At 36.4% G+C, this 20,544-nt stretch overlaps 1 protein-coding gene across 1 annotated transcript; it reads left to right on the top strand.

Annotated features, from left to right (window-relative positions):
* The first annotated feature begins 17,983 nt into the window (after positions 1–17,983).
* On the top strand, positions 17,984–18,949 carry LOC114618165 (olfactory receptor 7G2-like). Its single transcript, XM_028763839.1, has one exon. The coding sequence runs from the start codon at positions 18,005–18,007 to the stop codon at positions 18,947–18,949; it is 945 nt and encodes a 314-aa protein (XP_028619672.1). The 5' UTR covers positions 17,984–18,004.
* The last annotated feature ends 1,595 nt before the right edge of the window (positions 18,950–20,544 follow it).

Here is a 20,544-nt window from a genome sequence, read left to right as displayed (position 1 = left end):
CTTCTTGTATGTTCATAGGCATCTCTTTCTTTAGGTTAGTGAAGTTTTCTTCTATAATTTTGTTGAAGGTATTTACTAGCCCTTTAAGTTTGGAATCTTCCCTGTCTTCTATAAATATTATATTTAGGTTTGATCTTCTCATTGTGTGCTGTATTTCCTGGATGTTGTGGGTTAGGAGCTTTTTGAATTTTGCATTTTCTTTGACTATTGTGTCAAAGAACTGTTTTCTATTGTATCTTCTGTACCTGAGATTCTCTCTTCTCTCTCTTGTATTCTGTTGGTATAGCTGGCATCTATGACTCCTGATCTCATTCGTAGGTTTTCTATCTCCAGGGTAGTCTCCGTTTGTGATTTCTTTATTGTTTCTAGTTCCATTTTTAGATCCCATATGGCTTTGTCTAATTCCTTCACCTGTTTGGTTGTGTTTTCTTGAAGTTCTTTAAGAGATTTTTGTGTTTCTTCTTTCAGACTTTTACCTGTTTACTTGTGTTCTCCTATATTTCTTTAAGAAAGCTGTATATGTCCTTCTTAAAGTCTTCTATAATCATCATGATAAGTGATTTTAAGTCTGAATCCTGCTTTTCAGATGTGATAGGGTGTCCAGGACTTGCTATGTTGGGAGAACTGGTTTCTGATGGTGTAAGGTAGTCTTAGTTTCTGTTGCTTATGTTCTTGCCCTTGCCTCTGGCCATCTGGTTCTCTCTGGTGTTAGTTTGTCTTGTTGCCTCTGACTGTGGCTTGTCCTTCCTGTAAGCCTGTGAGTCAGTAATCCTGGGAGACCAATTCTCTCTGGGAGGAATTTGGGTATGGAGAGCTGTGGCACAGGTTCAGCTCCAGGGCATAGACTGAAACTGACAGGATTCTGTTCTTGGCCATTCTTTGGTTTCCATGTCCTGATGCCTCTGCAGAGGTCTCTCTGGGGATAGGAATTTGAACATAAGTGGTGGTCTCACCTGTAATTTCAGGTGTGTCATCACTCTTGGGAGACCAGCTCCCTCCCAGTGGGACGTGGGTATGGAGAGTGTGGCACAAGGTCAATTTTGGGTGCAGATAGAAACTTGAAGGATCTCACATTAATTTTAATGGATCTAGGATGAAGAAAGTGCAGGCATTTGTGTTATAGGGTTTTGAGTTTAGTAAATGCCCATGAGAGAGATGGCTTATATGTATAGAAGGTTTACTTTTATACTTTAGAGGAACTTCTGCACTAATTTCCATTATGCCTTCATCAAATACAGTCTTCTCAACAAGTAATAATAAGGGTTATTTTTCCCACACACTCTCAGTGGCATTTTTAATCATGTACTTTCTTTAATGATACCCTTCAGAATTTGAGTAAGAAGATATCAATATAATCTTTATTTGCATTTCCATGATGGTTAAGAATCTGAACACACTTTTAGGTTATTTTTTAAGCACATGAGTTCAGTGCCTGTGGACTATAGGAGTGGAAACCAAGTCTCTAGGAGCTGGAGTTACAGGTCATAGTTAATGCTGAAAAAATATTTTTGATCTTTTTCAGAAATACTTAACACTAACTGTTGTACCATGTCTTTATCTCCTTTTTGTATGCTTTTCATTTTAATGTATGTATATTCTAGACAACAATCCTCAATCTAGTGTATAAATGGCAAACATATTCCTTCAGTTTCTAGGATTCGTCTTCATTTGATTGACAGCTTAAACCTCATAATTGCTTAAGGGTCTACTTTATTTTATTCTTTTTTTTTCTGTGAAACTGGCATCTGGTAAAATATTATCTTAAGTCTTTTTCTGTCAGTGTACTCTTTCCTTAATCCTACATGTTTCTCAGGGATTCATGTTTAACAGCAAAGTCCAGTTGAATTATGTTTATATGTCTAGAAATGTGAATGATAAGGTATGTTTCATTGTTTAACATATAGGCATTGATTTTTTTCTAGTACTATTTTCCTGTCATTATTTATTGAAGAGTATGCTTTTAGCTAATGTGTATTTAATTTTTGTTTTTATTTTGACTTAGCTTAGATGGTTGTAGATTGTAGACTTTTATCTTGATTTTCTTTTCTGCCAATAGCGACTTAAAGAGGAAAGACTGCATAGATACATACAAAGAACATACCCATGTACACTCAAATGATGAAATATTCTTAGAATATACTTGACTGACCCCATCTTTAAACATATCTTTCAATCCAGAACACTTCTACCTAATATATATGGTATTTTGCCATAGAAGTCCTAGAAAGCAAACATGCTAACTACTCCAAATATATGGCTTCATTACGAAAGATACTAAAGTTAATAAAAAATGTTTAAGGCAGTCATAATATTTGACAAGGATCATATCTCTCTTTTGGAAGAAAGTTTCTCTGGATGCTCTGAATATAAGTAATAGACATCTATCAGAATGAAGGCAAACTGAATATTTGTCACAGTGAAAATGACAATTCATTGATAAAATAATAGGGTGCTCATCTGTAACCCGCTCTCAATTTATTTAACATACAATTTCCTCACTGATTTCCTGAGATAAATCTGTGGTGAAAGAACTGGCCTCATGTCAAACTTAAAGTTTGTATAGCAAAAGATATCATCATTCAGATAAAGCAGATTCCTACATGATGAGAAAACACTTTTTATATGTACAGTGTTACACATTTGATAGGGGTTATTATCCCAAGTAATTAAGTAAGTAAGTAAGTAAATAAATAAATAAATAAATAAATAAAGCTAAATAATCACTAACAAGGAGACAAATAACAAAATAAAAATGTGATACAGAACTAAACAGATTATTCTCAAATAGAAGAAGACAAATGGCTGAGCATCTCTTGAAGAGATATTCAATATTGTCAGGGAAATTCATATCAAAAGTACTTGGAGATTTCACCTTACACTTATCAGAATGTTTTTAATCAATAAAACAGATTATAGCTCATGTTGGTGAGTATGTAGAGTTAGGCAAACACTCATCCATTGATAGTGCAAGTGTACATTTGGACAGCCACTAAAAAAATCAGTGTAATGGTTCATTAAAAAAGTGGTAATGGAAATACCTAGAGATCCAACTGTATCACTATTAGGCTTATATCCAATAGATGCATCATCTTTCCATAGAAATATTTGCTCAACCATATTGATTGTCATTCTATTAGTAAAAGCCAGAAACTGGAAAGAGCTTAATTATCGACAACAAATGAATTCATGAAGAAAATGGATTACATTTAAGAATGAAATATTGCTTAGGCATTAAAAATGACATAATCAAATTCTCAGGTAAATGAATTAAACTAGAAATATAATAATTCTAAATGAGATAATACAGAAAGAGAAATATGATATAGTTGCTTATATATGGATAGTATGTGTTTAGTTAATCATAAACAAGCCTCTATTTGTAGAATCACAGATGTTAGATATAGAGTAAGGATTAGGAGGGTGGAAAGATATCTGTAGAAAAGGGAATATAAGAGTTAATGCATCAATAAAAATAGAAACTGGAATAGAGGTTCAACCAGAGAAGGGGAATAAAATGAGTTAAAATGGAAGTGACACAGAGAGAGTTAGTTAAAATTGAGGGCTATTTGAGGGATTATATGGAGTATAGTAAAAGTTTCCTAAAATACATACCTATATAAAGGCAATCCAAGTGAAATTGCCATATAGTGGGAAATGCAGTGCTTGAATTGAGCATATTTTGTTACAAAATGAAGCCTCTATTACACCGAATGAGTTATATATAATAGAGTCATTGGCCCAAAGGGTCCCATCGGAACTCCCGAACAACCCAGGCTCTTTCTTAGGTTATAAGTTGCTATCCACAAACTGGCATGATCCCATAGCTGAAGAGAACACCTATACAACTTATTGAACATATATAGTACAGATAGTGCCAACCTAGAGTCTACATCCCTATAACTTAATTGGCTTGGTACTGGAAGCTTCTGTGCATGATAGGAACATAGAAATGGAAACACCACCCTGGTACAAAACCTTCAATCGATAATGGTGTCCTTCCTGCAAGATATACTAATATTATGGTGGTCCAAACTTGTTGGATAAGGAAAGGCCCATTCCATGAGGTAAAATCCATGGTCAACTGAGATTGAGTTACCAAAAATGCAAAAGCCAAATATTACCATTTTTCTTAAAGAATTTATCAATAAAATGTTTCTTAATGATATTCTGCTGTACTCCCATATCAGTGCTTTGCCCAGCCATTATAAGAGAAGCTTTCTCTTAACAGCAGGTGGAATTAAACACACAGGTTGATAGCAGACATGAAGACAGTAAAAGACTTTAGAAAATGGTGCCCTAAAAGTGATGTCTCAATCAAATCACTCTACTTAGGGTTATGGAACCCTCCAGAAGAGAAGGCTGAGAGAGTTTAAGAGCCAGTGGTCATAAAGTTCAACAAAGAAACAACACTTCCTAAATATAACTATGGTACATATGGGCCCAGAGACCCTGAGACAACATGAACAAAGTCTGGAGAAGTTCATTCTATATGGACTTATCTCTAATAAATAACTACTTAAAAATAAAAATTTAGTTTTCTCCATGGAGAGTAATTGGAGAAACTATCACTCTTAAGTATAAGCCCCATGTTTAGTAGTAGATTGCTAATACTAAATGAACTCAACAACACTTCTATAGCTGTTGTGTTTTATAATACTAAGCTATGACATTTTTTAACTTATAAGGTCCTTTGCTTAAGTTTAATGTTTCAAGTTCTTTTTATGGGATTCCTGTGTGTGATAATTTGTGTCTCTGTGTCTATATGCATTTCTTTTGTATTTTCTTTGGCCATTTTTTCTTTGGTCTTTTTTTTATCTTCCAATATCTTTGTGCCTGATTTATTTTATCTTACTGTATTATTATTTCTAAAATACATTTTTGTTTTCCAAGAAGAGAAATACATCGATTGAATGGAGAGGAAATGGAGAAAAACTTAGACAAGTGTAGAGAGGGAAAACAGTATTCAAAATATATTGTATAAAAATTATGTATTTTTGATACATTGCAATCATTGAAAAGGAAGCCAGTCTTCTAGCCTCAATGAAGTTTTCATATAGGTAAAGAAATGTGGTTAAAAAGTATCCATTTGACTCAACAGTAGTCTAATTGTTAAGAAAACCAACATGCAAATGAAAAGGAAAACAAAATCACAGGATGTTTTAATATATCGGTTATGTATGCTTTCATATCCATCTCCAACATAATGCAGGTAAATGTTCTACTTTTATCAGTCTGTCCAATGTTATTTGTGTGTGGGTTTTATGGTTTACATAGTATTTGATAATCAGTATGCTTTTCTTGAGGAGGAATGTTTCTCCTGCTCTCAGCATTCTTTTAGTTGCCTATAGATATTTGTCTAGGGTAGAGGCTGTGCATTTTTGAGAGATCCAGGGGATATATTTGTTAGGAGATTGGGGAAAATTATATGATTACATTATAATCAAAATTATTTAAAAGTACTGCTCCACAGTATGCACTATTGAGATTGATATATTGTTTCTGTTTTAGTTGGAAAATGAAGAGTTAAAATGAGATGACCTTGTAGGAGAGATTTAGAATTGAGACACTGATAAGCAAGGGAATACCTAATTTCTCAATTATGCTTATTTCTTAGCTTATACTTAGATCTTAACCTCATTTTTGGACTCAGAAGAGGATTTGGGGGCTTACCTGGTCTTGCTGTCACTCTCTCATTGTGGATGCATTAAATAAATATTTGTTTTCTGCCTTTCAATATTAATTTTCTCCTTTAATAGGATTGATATAGACATGTGGCAGAATTGTCTTGTGGGTACAAAGGCTGTTACCCCAAATCTTGTAACTTAAACTTCATCAACAAAGAATCAAAATACCTATTACATACTTAGAACCTACTACCAACCCATAGGTATAAGATGATTATGTGGAAGTGACTTGTATGTTATGCCAAACAACTAGACAGTTACAGTTAGGTTCCTAATCAGTTGCCCTTTCAGAGGTAGCAATACTTCTACCACCTTGCATGCCAAATCTGAAAACCTTATATTACTAAAGTCTCATTTTTCTCAGGAGACTGACCGCTATGGTTTGTAAACACCCTGGCTCTGTGCTATACAAAGTCGTAGATGTGGGCATACTCAATTAAATTAAGTTTCTGATCAAGTTTAGGACCAAGACATTAAAATATATACAAGAAAATATATCTATGCTAAACAAAAGACAACATAAGTGAGGTAAGTGATATTATATGAAAAAATATCTTTATAAATTTTTAATGTTTTCCATGAATGCTAGCTACTAAAGGATTACTGGTATTAGGTGCTTTTAGGTCAGATAACAAAACCATCACTTGTTTAAACAAGTTTAAGGAGGATTTTCATAATCTAGGTCGTATAGATTATGTCATGTTATGACGATTGACTTTCTGGATTTTCAACTCTTAATTAAAGACACATGGACTGGATGAGTTTCTATATTATATAATTCTAAGTATTCATTGCTGTTACCTGTGTTATTATTCTAATATTCTATGCTCTATTCCATGCAGGAATAAATGACAACACATCACTCCACCAGAGATTTTTGCCTACTGTCTATTCATTCTGGGTGTGTTTGTTGTTTTTTTTCTAGAGCCTTCAGATGTATTTTTAATCTGTTGTCATAAAAACTTCTCAATTTCTTTATGAGGGTACTTAGTGATATGAATTTTCGTCTTAGCAATGATTTGATAGTGTACCATGAGTTTTGGTATGTTATACTCTCATTTTCATTGAATTCTAGAAATTATTTACTTTCTTTATTTCTTCCATGACATTAAGTATGACTCATTCAGTTTCCAAGAGCATATAGGCTTTCTGTTATTTCTGATATTGCTGAAGTTCAGGTTTAATCCATGGTGATCTAATAAAATGCATGGGATTATTTTAATCTTTTTAAATCAGTTGATATTTCCTTTGTGACTGATTACATGGTTAATTTTGGAGACGATTCCATAAGGTGCTGAAAAAAGCTATATCTTTTATATTTGGGTGAAATATTTTGTAGATATCTGTTAGCCCCATTTGAATCATAACTTGTTATTTTTTATTCTCTGTTTAGTTTCTGTCTTGACCTGTTCATTGGTGAGAATGAGGTATCGAGGTCTCCCATTATTAATGTGTGGGGTTCTATGTATGATTTAAGCTTTAGTAATGTTTCTCTTATGAATGTGGGTACCCTTACACTTGGGGTCTAGATGTTGAGAATTGAGATGTCCTCTTGGTGGACTTTTTCTTTTATGAATATGACGTGTCCTTCCCTGTCTCTTTTTATTCATTTCCAATGGCTACTCCAGTTTTTTTTCAAGGTTTGTTTGTTTGTAAAAACTATTTTCAGCCCTTTATACTTAGATAGTGACTATATTTACTGTTGAGATGTGATTCTTGTATAAGACAAAATGATAGATTTTGTTTATGAAACCATTTTGTTAGCCTGCGTCTTTGTACTGTCCATGCAATTGAGTCCATGTAAAGAGCACAGGGTAGAGAGCAGAGAGATCAGCGAAAGTAGGGGAGCAATCTTTAGGACATGCCAGAGACATGAAATGGAGAAAGGCCCCAGAAGGTCCATGAGGGAAACTCTAGCTGAGACTCCTATAAGTGCTAGATATGGATTCTGAAGTGGCCACTTTATGTAGCAAGACAGGATTCCCAGTGGACATAAAACTACTCACAAAACCTTCCATCTAAAATGTGTCCTGTCTATAAGATGTACAGAGACAAAGAGCAGAGACTGGGGGAATGATCAACCAACAATTGCCTCAAATTGAGACATATTCCACAGGCAAGACCTAATTAATCCCTGACACTAGTAATGATACTCTCTTATGCTTGCAGACAGGAACCTAACATAACTGCCCTTTTGAGAGGTTCCACTTTTAACCCAATGGGAAAAGATGCAGAGATTTCTAACCAAATATTAGATGGAGTTTGGGGAATTTTATGAAATTGTTGGGAAAAGGACTGAGGGACCTGAAGAAGACAGAGGAGCACAGGCCCGACATAGACCCCATGCACATATGTATCAGATATGCAGCTTGTTCTTCAGGCAGGTCCTTCAACAAGTGGAGTAGAGGATGCCCCTGAGCCTGTTGCTTTTCTGCACTCCTAAATATGCATTATCTGGTTTCATTGGGAGAGGATGTATCTAGGCTTGGTATGTGGGTGGGGTGGGGACTGAGAGGTAGAGGAGGAAAGGAAAAATGTGCTGTTAGTGGGGAAGGGACACCCAGAGGGGTGCTTCCACTTCTATAAAGAAGGGGGATTAGAATGTGGTGAGGATTTGCCTTGAGTGAGGGGTACTGGGAAGAGAGGAAAGGTTGATATTGGATTCTAAAGTGAAAAAATAAATTTTAAAAATCATACTTAATTCTGAAGAACTGCAGGTAGATCATAATTCAAGGCAGTGTACCATATAGACCATGACATGTTTCAAGGCACAGGCCAAGAAGATTTTGTACTTTTCCACCACCTGGACCCTCTTACCCCCTCCCCTTGTAAAACATGCTATAAAAAAGCATTTCATGTTAAAAAAAAAAGAAATTAATAAAAAAAAAGAAAAGAAAAAAAAAGAAAAAGAAAAAAAATAATAGATGTTTTAAAGTACTAAAGTTTTGATACTAATGTATCAAACTAAAACCTGTAACTTAGTTTTTAATTTCCTATAAAGATGTTTGTGTGCTTTCTGGAAAAAAAAATCATACTTAAGACAAGCTTTATCCATTGTAAAATTTGCATATCTTATAAAACAAAAAAGTGAGAATAAAATAATGAAATCTACTTTCTCAAACACTGGTTTTCAAATTGTGGTTTCCTTTATATGTGAGAAAATCTTGGCAAAGAGAAGATATGTTATATCATGCTATGATACACTTTGCCATATAAACATTTAGGAAGATGAAGTAAGAAAATATGAAATAAATAGAGCATGGAACTGAAGGGAACAGAGATTGGATTGCCTATGGAACTGACTATCAGAATCATCTTTACCTATGAACCTAAAAACCACCACCCACGACCTGCGTCTCCGCCTGCTCTTCCTCGCGCTCGTGCAGCCACCCGTGACCTTTGTAAACGGTGCTTAGGGCTCAGAGCAGAGATACAGGAGTCTTACGCAAACGCCTGCTGAGATCTGACTAGTTCATTCCTGCCCAAACACCAAACTTTCTATGCTTGCTTCTCCACTATGGCGATCTCTGCCTCCCTGGCTCCAGACAAGAGACTTAGACAACTCCACGCCCGCGCGCTCCCAAGACACACGAGCCTCCATCTCCCTCTGGTTAGTGGTGGACAATATACACAAAGCCAGGTCAAAAGCTCTCTCCGCTGGCACCTGCGAAAACTGTGAGTTACACCTCTGTCCACCCACCCTCCACCTCCTTTCTCCTTCACATGTTCCTGGCTAACATCTTTCCTCTAATTGTTAACTACAATCTAACTTCCACCTAATTCAAAAAACTAAGTTTCTCTCTCCATGTGTTCCCCACAAAATGGCGGAGACCCCTTAATCTCCATTCTTTACCTCTCCTCCCAAAAATCTCTCGTGCTCTGCCTGCCAAAAGGTTTACCCCTCCCCCAGAGGTCAACCTTTCGCTGCTCTGCCTGCTGGCTTCTCAAGAACAATGAAACTTCTTCCCTGAGAGCTGCTACACACTGAACAGATGTTCTCCCCTCCCCCTCTAACTGAGAACAGCGGCCGGCTTCTCCCAAGAACTACTCTTTGCTGGCCTCCAAGTGTCTCCCCGCCATAGCTCAGTCTTACACAGCCTTTTACTCCTTCTGACTCTGTTATCAAACTTCTATGTTTCTCACTTTGAACTTTTCTTCAAAGTTAGCCTTTCTTTTCTCTAAGAAAAACAAAGGGAGGAATGCCCTGGCTTCTAACAGGCCCCCTTCCCCCCGATTTTAAACCCTTCACTAATAATTTTCTCCCAAACAGAGATACCTACAACAACGTTTTTGCTTTTCAACCAAAAATTTTTTGCTTTTTGTTTAAATGTCTCCTTTTCTCTCTAACACTCATGATATATTCCCAACATTTTTTTTTAACTTTTAAAATTTCTTCAAGGTTTGAAAGTCATCTAAATCTACTTCCACAGGTTAAATCAACATGCTGACCACCACCTTTCAGCTTTTAATTAACAACTAATTTTCCTTCACAGACAAGCTGTGGATGATTACCCCAGATATTATTAACACAATGTTTTCTCCTTCAGTCATCCAATTTCCTCAAACACCTTTGGCTTTCCAGGAGTGATTTCATGCTTAATATCCAGGCTTTCCATATACCTCTCCACCAGAGGTGCTGCTTCTCTGTGATTATATCCACAGATCCAACAGAGACGAGCTGATGCTGAGACAACAGCACCTCCTGGAACCTGCCAAGCTGCCTACATCACGTCAGACTGCAGACTCCAGAGATGAGCTGCCGCCAAGACAGTACCACCTCCTGGAACCTGCCAAGCTGCCTTCTCCCAGTCATCTCGTCTGACTGAAGACCCAGAGATGCTCACTACCAGCTTCGGATGAACTCTTGCCAAAGTTACTTAGCTGAAGTGACGTGTTAGTGAAGAAATCATAATGTCTATTTAGATTAATCAGATGTCATTACTCTCAAATTATACAATATGTATTTAATTGATTCAATGACTCCTTGCTTTCCCAACCCTCATTTCCCATTACCCTTGGCTTGATTGTGCTACACCGGCCTATGTGGTGTTTTCTTTTATTTTCACTACAGATGACACCTCTCCTGAGAGGAAATTGTGGGTGGCAGGCTGTGAAGGCTGGAAAGCCTGGTAGCAGAGCCCTAGAAGCCCCGCACCCTAGTCTCTGAGGCCAGCCTCTGATGTGGAAGGTGCTTCAGCCTCCCAGGCCTTCTAACTCTTTCAGCTTCAGCTTCCACAGTCCCTCTCACAGAGGGACTCACAGTCATTTTGTCACATGAGAATAACATCTCCACATGTGACCTACATTATACCTTCACCTTCAGAGTTTTCCCCTCCTTTTATGAAAGAAAAAGGGTGGATTGTGGGGATGTAGAATCCTGGGTGTTCGGCCATGCCCCCAAAACCCAGAGATCTAACATACAGCCCTTGCCAAGTCACGTAAGACATTAGACTAACAGGGCTCTGCCTCAGGATTTCCCTAGCCCGCCCTTTTCCCCCCGCTTCCAATATAAGCAAACCCCTTCTGACATTTTTTGGGAAGGCACGCCAGACACATCGCCATGTTAATAAATGTCTTCAGCTCTATGCGCCTCTTGGAATCCTGGACTCATTGTATAAGGTCAAAACCCGCACAGCGGGACGGGAGTGGGAGACAGAAGCCTTTTGTTCTAGTGGGCCGAGGGACACTTTCTCTTGAGAGCCACGGTTCCTGGAGCGTCTCTGCCTGCTGCTGCGCTCCGGCTCGCACCAGGCCACCCACGCACCGGGACCGCCACTCCGCCGCCTGTGACCCGTGTGTCCACCCGCTCTTGCTCACACCCACACAGCCGCCCATGACCTCCGCCACTCGAACAGTGCCCAACAATAAGTCTGTTTAATTTTCTTTTGTTGCCCTTAACTCTCAGTCATGACATTATTCATTATGAGTGATGCGATATGATTGAGAAAAGATGAAAAGTAGAGTTTATCTTTTGCTTGATAAATGCAAAATTGATATATTTTAGTTATTTAATAATCTGTTAAAATTTAAAATCTATTGTCTTTATTTTTATTCATTTTTCTTAGAACTTAGAAGAAAAAATTCACTATGGGGCTCTATCCTGAGAAGAATATTTTTTAATTAATTATTTTATTTATTTACATTCCAAATTTTGGCCCCTTTCAGTCCAGATTTGCAGAGCTCTCCTTATTTTCCCTCTCCTTTGCTTTTGATAGCATGCTCCCCATACCTCCCCACCTTGAAGCATCAAGTCATTACAGGATTAGGTACATCTTCTCTCCCACTAGACCAGATAAGGCAACCCTCTGCTACATATGTGGCACGGGCCTCAGACCAGTACATGCCTGCTCTTTGGTTAGTGGCTCAGATTCTGAGAGCTCTCAAGGGTCCAGGTTGGTTTACATTGTTGGTCTTCCTTGTGGGGTTGCCATCCATTTTAGTTTCTTCAATCATCTCCTTAACTGTTCCATAGGGGTCCCAGACATTCTCCCAGTGCTTGGCTATGATTATTTGCATCTGTTTTAATAAGTTGTTATAAAGCCTCTCAGAGGACAGCCATGCTAGGCTCCTGTCTTTGAGCATAACATATCATCAAAAATAGTGTCAGAGGTTGGTACCCATCTACAGAATGGATGACAAGTTGAGTGGGTCAGTGGTCTGCCATTCTTTCAGTTTCTGCTCAATTTTTGTCCCTGCCTTTTTGAGGGGACAGGAAAAATTTTGTCAAGGACTGTGTAGGTAGATTGGTGTCACCATTTCTCCACTGGAGGTCCTGTCTTATTACTGGAGATGGTCTCTTCAGGTTCTATGTGATCTCTGTTGGGTGTTTTGGTAAAGTTCATCAACATTGCCTCCTGGAATCTTCCCCCCATCCCAGATCTCTGGGAAATTCTAGAGGTTCCCCCTACCTGCAGGCCCCTACCAGCAGTTGTATATTTCTATTTATTTTCCTGGCTCTCTGGGCATCTCTCTGTCTTGTCACATAGTTAGTCCTGACACTTTTCTCCCATTTCCCCTTCCACTCAGGTCCCTCCCTCCATCTTCTTCCAGTGATTATTTTGTCTCCTCTTCTAAGTGGTATTTAAGCATCCTCTTATAGAACTTACTTCTTTAACTTCCTAGGGTCTGTATGGTATATCATGGGTATTCTCTACTTTTTGGTTAACAGTCACTAATCTTTGAGTACACACCATACATGTCAAAGAAATTAGTAGCCACTGTTTATACAAATGTTAAAGAGGATGAATGAGAAATTAGGGAAACAACACACTTCACAATAGCCACAAATAATATAAAATATCTTGGTGTAACTCTAACCAAGCACATGGTAGATACATATGACAAGAACTTTAAGTTCTTGTAAGAAGAAATCTAAGAAGAACTCACAAGATGGAAAGATATACCATGTTCATGGCTCAATAGGATTAACACAGCAATAATAACCACCTTACCAAAGCAATCTACAGATTCAATGCAATTCCCATAAAAATTCATACACAATTTTTTTTACAGATCATGAAAGAGCAATATTCATCTTCATATTGTAAAAGAGAAAACACGGGATATCCAAAACAATTATGAACAGCAAAAGAACATTTGGAGGAATCATCATCTTGGATCTCTAGCTGTGTAACAAAGCAACAGTGGTAAAACCACATTGTATCAGTACAGGCAGACAGCTCAGTCAATGGAATAGACTCAAAGACCCAGAAAAAAATCCCCACACTTATGGACACTTGATTTCACAAAGAAGTCAAAACCAAACTGGAGAAAAAGAAAGCATTTTCAATAAGAGGTGTTGGTTTACCTGGTGGTGTATATGTAGAAGAATGCAAATAGATCCATATTTAGATCATGCTGCACAAGACTCAAATCCATGGAGATCAGGCATCTCATCACAAAACCAGGTTTAATGAATCTAATACAAGAGAAAGTGGCAAATCGCCTTGAACTCATTGACACAGGAGAAAATGTTATAAACAGAACACCAATGGCTCAATATTAATCCCACATATACAATAAATAAATCTTAAGATGTGACCATATCAAAATTGTTTGTAAAGTATATGTAACAACTTCTGTAAAGATTAATTCAACAGTTTGACAATTGCAAGGTTAGTATTTATGGAGGCAGAGGGGAAGACAATAACATGTACATAAACCTTCAGATTACAACTCATCCTGCCTTCAAAATATATTAGAGTAATGGTGGCACAAAGATTGTAGGAGTAGTTAGGAAATAATTAGTGCCTTGAGACCCATACCATGAGAAGATGTCCATGCTCAACACTGTTTGTAGTTTGAGGAACTGTTTGGCCCAGTGACCTATGGTAGAACCAAACATGACTTCTCAGAAAAAAATAAGTCAATGAAATAAACGCTTTCTAATGATATTGTTATAAACTTATACATGGGTACCTAGCCCAGTTGTCAGCAGAGAGGCTTTCTATGTTAGCTGATGGAAGCAAATGCAGAAACCCACAGCCAAACATTAGGCAGAGGTCAGGAATGCTGTGGAAGTGGAGGAATTTAAGGTTCCAGAAGGCTCAAGGATACAAGCAAAACATGACTACTCCTACAATCTTTGTGCCACCATTACTCTAGTATTTTTTGAAGGCAGGATGAGCTGTAATCTGAAGGTTTATGGATATGTTATTGTCTCCTCCTCTGCCCCCATAAATACTAATCTTGCAATTGTCAAACTGTAGAATTAATCTTTGTTGAAGTTGTCACATATACATTGCAAACAGTTTTGATATGGTCAAGTAATCAAGTAGACGCTGCAGTTATAGAGCTTGCATGGGGACTACACTAAATCTCTGCATACGTTTTTGTTCATTTTGAGGTTTTTCTTTGGGGGGGGCAACTAATAGTGGAAGTAGAGGTATCTCTAGGTTTTTTTTCTTATTGTTTTGGTTTTTGCATGCTCTTTGGATTCCTTTCTTAATTCTATCTTGACTTGAGCATTTGTGCCTAGCCTTATGCCACATGTTACAGTATGTCTAGTTGATATATTCCTGACAGGTCTGACTTTCTGTGAGAGAAAACAGATGAACAGTAGATTCAAGGTAGAGGGGAGATGCAGATTAGAACTGGCAGGAGTGAAGGGTGGAGGCTCTGGTTGGGAGGCATTGTATGAGAGAAGACTAAATAAAAAGGAAAAGAATACACAAATCAGAAACACAATAATAAACAAGAACTGTAGGGTAAGAAAAAAGAAAAGAAATAAATGCCTATATAAAGCATTAATGCATTATGAGACAAAAGGAAATCTTCACAAATACCTCTAAGTTTATGCTGTGTTGGCCATCTACTGCTTCTTATGAAGCCTGACCTTAAGAGTGGTTTGTGCACCCACTAAAACTCTGTTGGAGAAAATAACTTCTTTAGTTTGTAAGTTGTTATCCATTGCAAGTAGCTTCTTTGTTTAGGATATGGTTCTGTGTCCACTTCCACTCTTAATGTTGTTACCCAATCAGAGACAGACCTGGGCAAGCATTGTGCAGTGTCACAGTCTTTGTGCAATTCACATATGCAACTGTTCTAATATGCATAGAAGGTATGCTCTCTGGCTTTTAAAATCTTTTCACCACCTTGTCTGCAGAGTTTTCTAAGCTGTGATAGAATGGAATTCACAGGAGCATCACATGTAAGACTTAGTTCTACAGGGGTTCTCACTTTGAATGTTGCCTAGCTGAGGAGATCTGTATTTATTTATATCCACTGCCAGAGAAATCTTCTCCAGGGAGGGCTTAATCTTTGAGTATAAGAGTAAGTTTGTAACTTGTTTTGAGTTGGCTTAGTACTATGTCCATTTAATAAAATAATAATAGGTTTTTTGCTAAGGTCTAACATATATCTATATAAGTTCTTGTTCCATTAATTTTGCTAGATATGGATTTCATCTTATAGAGCAGCTTTGAAATCTAATGAGAAAGTGGTTGTTCAGTTCCCTGCCAATTTTACATGAGTGAGCATGAGATACAGGGCCTGTTGTTAATTTTGCACATGAGGTTCACAATTGAGTACGACTGGCCATTAATTTTCTCTTCTAATAGCATGCATAGCTCCATCCAGCAATATGATAGCCAACCCATAGAGATAAAGCTTTAATATCTTTATCAACTTGATTTCTCTATGTTCTATGACTTGAGTACATAGTGGTTTCAACAATAGGCCTTGCCCTCAAATATCAGAGGGTCAATAAAAGAACTGACCATAGAATGTACTATTTTCCTTTTTTTTTTTAAAGATAACTCCAAATAACTCCAAAATAAGTAAACTATTCTTGAGATTTTCATTTGTTAGTCTTTGCTGTATAATATGGGGATTTTTGCTTCATTTTACAATGACTCCATTTTGACTCTTTTAATGTATGCATATAGACATATTTGAGGAATATTCTAAAGTAGTATATTCCCAAATTAAATTTTGGAAAAAATCTTTTTTCACTTAATTTAGTTTCCTTCTTCTAGTTTCTGTCTTCTCTTCACCCATTACAATTTGCCTCTTCAAAAAAATTAAGGTTAAAGAAAACAACCTGTTTAAAGATGTGAGATGGAACTAAACAGTGCTTCTCACAAAATAAAACACAAAGGGATGAGTAACATTATAAAAAGTGTTCAATACCCTAAGCCATCATTGAAATGAAAATTAGTTTGATACTTCATTTTACTGCAGTCATAATGACTAAGGCAAATAAATAAACAAAAAAACCCAAATTATGAAAACTGTTGTCTTTAGTATGAAAAACACTTCAATATTGTTGATTGTAGGACAAATTTGTCCATCCAACATGGAAATCGGTGTGGATGTTCTTAACAAACCTGCAAGTAGCTCTACCTCATGATAGAGCTATGCAATTCTTCAGCTAATATTTAAAACAGTCTATATCCTATGATAGAGATACCTTCATTTCTACATTTATTGCTGTTCTATTTACAGAAATCAAAAAATGGATACTGCTTAGATGACTATCAACTGATGAGTAGATAATGGATACTGTAATATATGTTCATAATGAGTATTATTAAGCTTTGAGAAACTGAAATTATCAAGTTTACAGTGGTCAATGGACCTATAAACATCATGAGTTAGGTAGTCCAGACACAGAAAGACAACCATTACATAGTTTCTTTCATTTGTGAAACTTCAGATACGTGTGTTTCATTAGGAACATCCACAGAGGTGTGAGAATTATCAAATGTCCATTTTGAGAGACTTTTTAAAGAGGGAGAATATATTGATAAAGGGGATTTAAATGGGATTTACAGAATATCAAAATTCATAAAGGTATTTATAAAATGATTGTTACCATGTAAAAGTGAACAAATCTGTTTAATCAAGTTTAAATTCTAACCAAATCTACTGTGTTGGATTAATTTTGTAATTTCATTAAAGTCTCATATTACTAAAAGCACTTTCAATGCTTTCCATCATTTTGATAGATAATGAATATTAAATATGTTATGATTAAATTGGGAAATATATTAAAAAATATCCCAGGAATGTATAACATGACATATTATTTTAGTAATCAAGATTCAGGTATTTTAATATTTTAGTTTTCTGTATAAAATATGAAAAAAAGTTAAAATTCTGGAAACATTAATGAAACATAAGTAGGACTATATCTGATGTTTTAATCTTTATAATATTATATATGTATGTGATATATATATATATATATATATCTGTTGTATACACTTCATAGGACACAGTTTTGCCATGCAGATGAATGGTATAAAGCATATAGAAAAATGTAAGTTGAAAATTAATATAAATATTATAAATATCATATAGCATATTCTCAAGGCCTGTTCAATGGAAAGACGTGGAAACAAGATGTTTGAATACTATAAAGAGGGATCCTGGTACCATAAGTGCATAACACAAGTTACTCCCCTATAGTCTCTTAGGATGTGTACTCCTGAGGTCAAAATGATGAAGCAAGTGCAGGTCTAATGAAAAGCTTTGGATATTAAATCTCTCAGGGACATGCATGCTGCTAGGAGGCAGTCTGTGATGATCTTCCATGAAAAATCTGCTGTGATGTGTTCCGTCATGACCAGGACTTTGTTCATACAGTTGATTTTCATGGACACATATTCAAGACCTTTAAAGCTGGATTACAGGTTGGCTGCTGCAGCATCTTGGACTTTATATTTGTTTCTGGGGGTTAGAAGTCTGAGAGCCATGTTTCTGTATTGAAGTATAACTTCAGACTTCAGGGATAGTATTCCAACAAGTTCATAAGTGTGGCAGTTTTGTCAAATCTTGTTATTGATTTTTTTCCACCTATCATCATCTCTTTCAGATTTATGAACATGGAAAAGAGAAATCAAACAGCTTCTCCAGGATTCCTTCTTCTGGGACTGACAGAAGACCCAAAACTGCAGCCTGTCTTCATCTGCTTGTTCTTTTCTATATATCTGGTCACTGTCCTGGGAAACCTTCTTATAATCTTGATTTCTATCTCTGACTCCCATCTTCATACCCCTATGTACTTATTTCTCTCCAATTTATCTTTAAATGACATCTGTTTAAGCACAAGCACAATCCCCAAAATGCTGGCGAACATAAAAGAAAATAGTCAAAGCATCACATACAAAGACTGTCTCACTCAAATGAGCTTTGTTTTAATTTTTGGTGGCATGGAAAACTGTCTTCTTGCAGTAATGGCTTATGACCGCTATATTGCTATTTGTCACCCCCTGAGGTACACAGTAATCATGGAACCCAGTTTTTGTGTCCTGCTGATTCTATTGTCCCTGCTTATTAGTGTTGTGGATTCTTTAACGCACAGCCTGATGGTGCTCAGACTGTCATTCTGCACACAGCTGGAAATATCAAATTTCTTCTGTGAACTTCCCCAGATCCTCAAGTTGTCCTGTTCTGATATTCTCATTGATAAAATACTGATCTATCTTTCCTCATGCATATTTATTGGGATTCCTATCTCTGGAATAGTTTTTTCTTATGTTCATATAATATCTTCTATTTTGAGAATGGCATCATCCGAAGGAAAGCACAAAGCCTTTTCCACCTGTGGGTCTCACCTATCAGTTGTGTCCTTGTTCTATGGGACAGGTTTTGGGGTATATATTTCATCTATTATTATGGGTTCATCCAGAAAGACTGCAGTGGCTTCAATGATGTATTCTGTTGTACCTCAGATGCTGAACCCTTTTATCTATAGCCTGAGGAACAGGGACATGAAAGAAGCTGTGAGGAAATTCTTTAGTCACATGGCTTCTTTTCTATGATATTTCATTTATTGAACATCAATTTCTAGAGTAAGTAAACTGATTCTTTTTCTTTTACTGAACTAGAATATACATGTCTTTATGTATTTGAGAGCAATTAGCTCTATTGTGAGTTCTGGGCCAGCTAGGCAATCCAGGGAGACCTTATTCAAAAATAAAATAAAATAATTTAGAAATTAGAAAATGACATGTACTGAACATAAAGAAAATTAAAGATAGGATCATTGGTAACATGAAGATTCAGTTAGTATTTGAAAAGGTTGTGTGAATAATAGACATAAATCTCACTGTTATCATTCTTCTGGGAAAGGTAAAAAAGTATTCCTCATATAATTGAGGTGATAGAAAGTAAATAGACTTTTTATTATTTTATTGAAAATATATGTTTTCCACAGAATAAATTCTAACTACAATGTCCCCTCCCTCCATTCTATCCAGCACTTCTCTAATACCCCTACCATCCAAATTCTCCTCATTTATCTTTCTCATTAAAATACAAACATATATCAAAGGGATAAAAATAAAATATAATAAGATGAAACAAAAATAAATTAGAGTTAGACAAAACAAACACCAAAAATTGAGAAAAGAGTTCAAACAAGGGTAGAAGAATGAGATACAGAGGTAGAGATCCACTCATTTTTTAAATTTAGGAATTTCGAAAAACCCACAAAACTAGAAGCCATAATGCATATGCAAAAGACTTATATGATTAAAACTAAATGAAAGTAGAAAGTAAAAAAAAATAAAGAAATAAAAAGATAAAGTTTAAAATAAAAAAGAAAAGACAATGTCCTGCTGTAACATAATGAGATGACAATCCTCCCAGAAGGCCATTGAGTTTGTTTTCTCTTGGACATGGTCTGCTAGGCATAGGGCCTACTGTTAATAGTTGTTTATTTCTTCGGTGATACTCCCTTGGAGGAAACTAACTTTTTATTTGCAAATGGCCATAAATTGGAGATAGCTACTTATTAGGATTAAGACATGTGTCCATTTATCATTTCAGCTACAAGTCTTTATCTGGTGCATAACTGTGCAGGCCCTGTGTATGTTTCCTCAGTCTCCATGAGTTCACACGTGCATTAATTATGTTGGTGTTGAGGGATTTGTTTTCTTGGTCCTCTAATACCTTTGACTTTTATCCTCTTACCACCTTCTTCATGGGTTTTCCTGCCCCCTTAGGAGAGAGATTGATGGAACCATCCCATTTAGGACAGCATGTTCTGAGAGTTCTTACTCTTTTCACACAGTCAGCTTTGGCTATCTTTATTTCTTAGCACCTGCTTTAGAAGGAAGCTTCTCTGATACTGACTGACCAACACGCTGATCTATGATTATGTCATAGTGTCATTAAGAGTAATTTTATTGCTATGTTCTTATGGTGGATATTCTTGCTTATCAACTTGACTACATCTGGAATTCATTAAAATTCAAATGGCTGGGTAAAACTGTGAGGGATTTTTGCTTAACTAAATCATTGGAGGTGTGTAGACCCACTCTTAATTCAGGTCACTGAGGTGATAAGACTCATCTTTAATCTGAGCCACAACTTCTGCTGGCCATCTATGTATACAACATGAAAGAAGAAAGCT

Source organism: Grammomys surdaster, unplaced genomic scaffold, assembly GCF_004785775.1.
Source record: "Grammomys surdaster isolate TR1022 unplaced genomic scaffold, NIH_TR_1.0 140, whole genome shotgun sequence".
Lineage (NCBI taxonomy): Eukaryota > Metazoa > Chordata > Mammalia > Rodentia > Muridae > Grammomys > Grammomys surdaster.
This window is presented reverse-complemented; position numbering and strand designations above follow the sequence as displayed.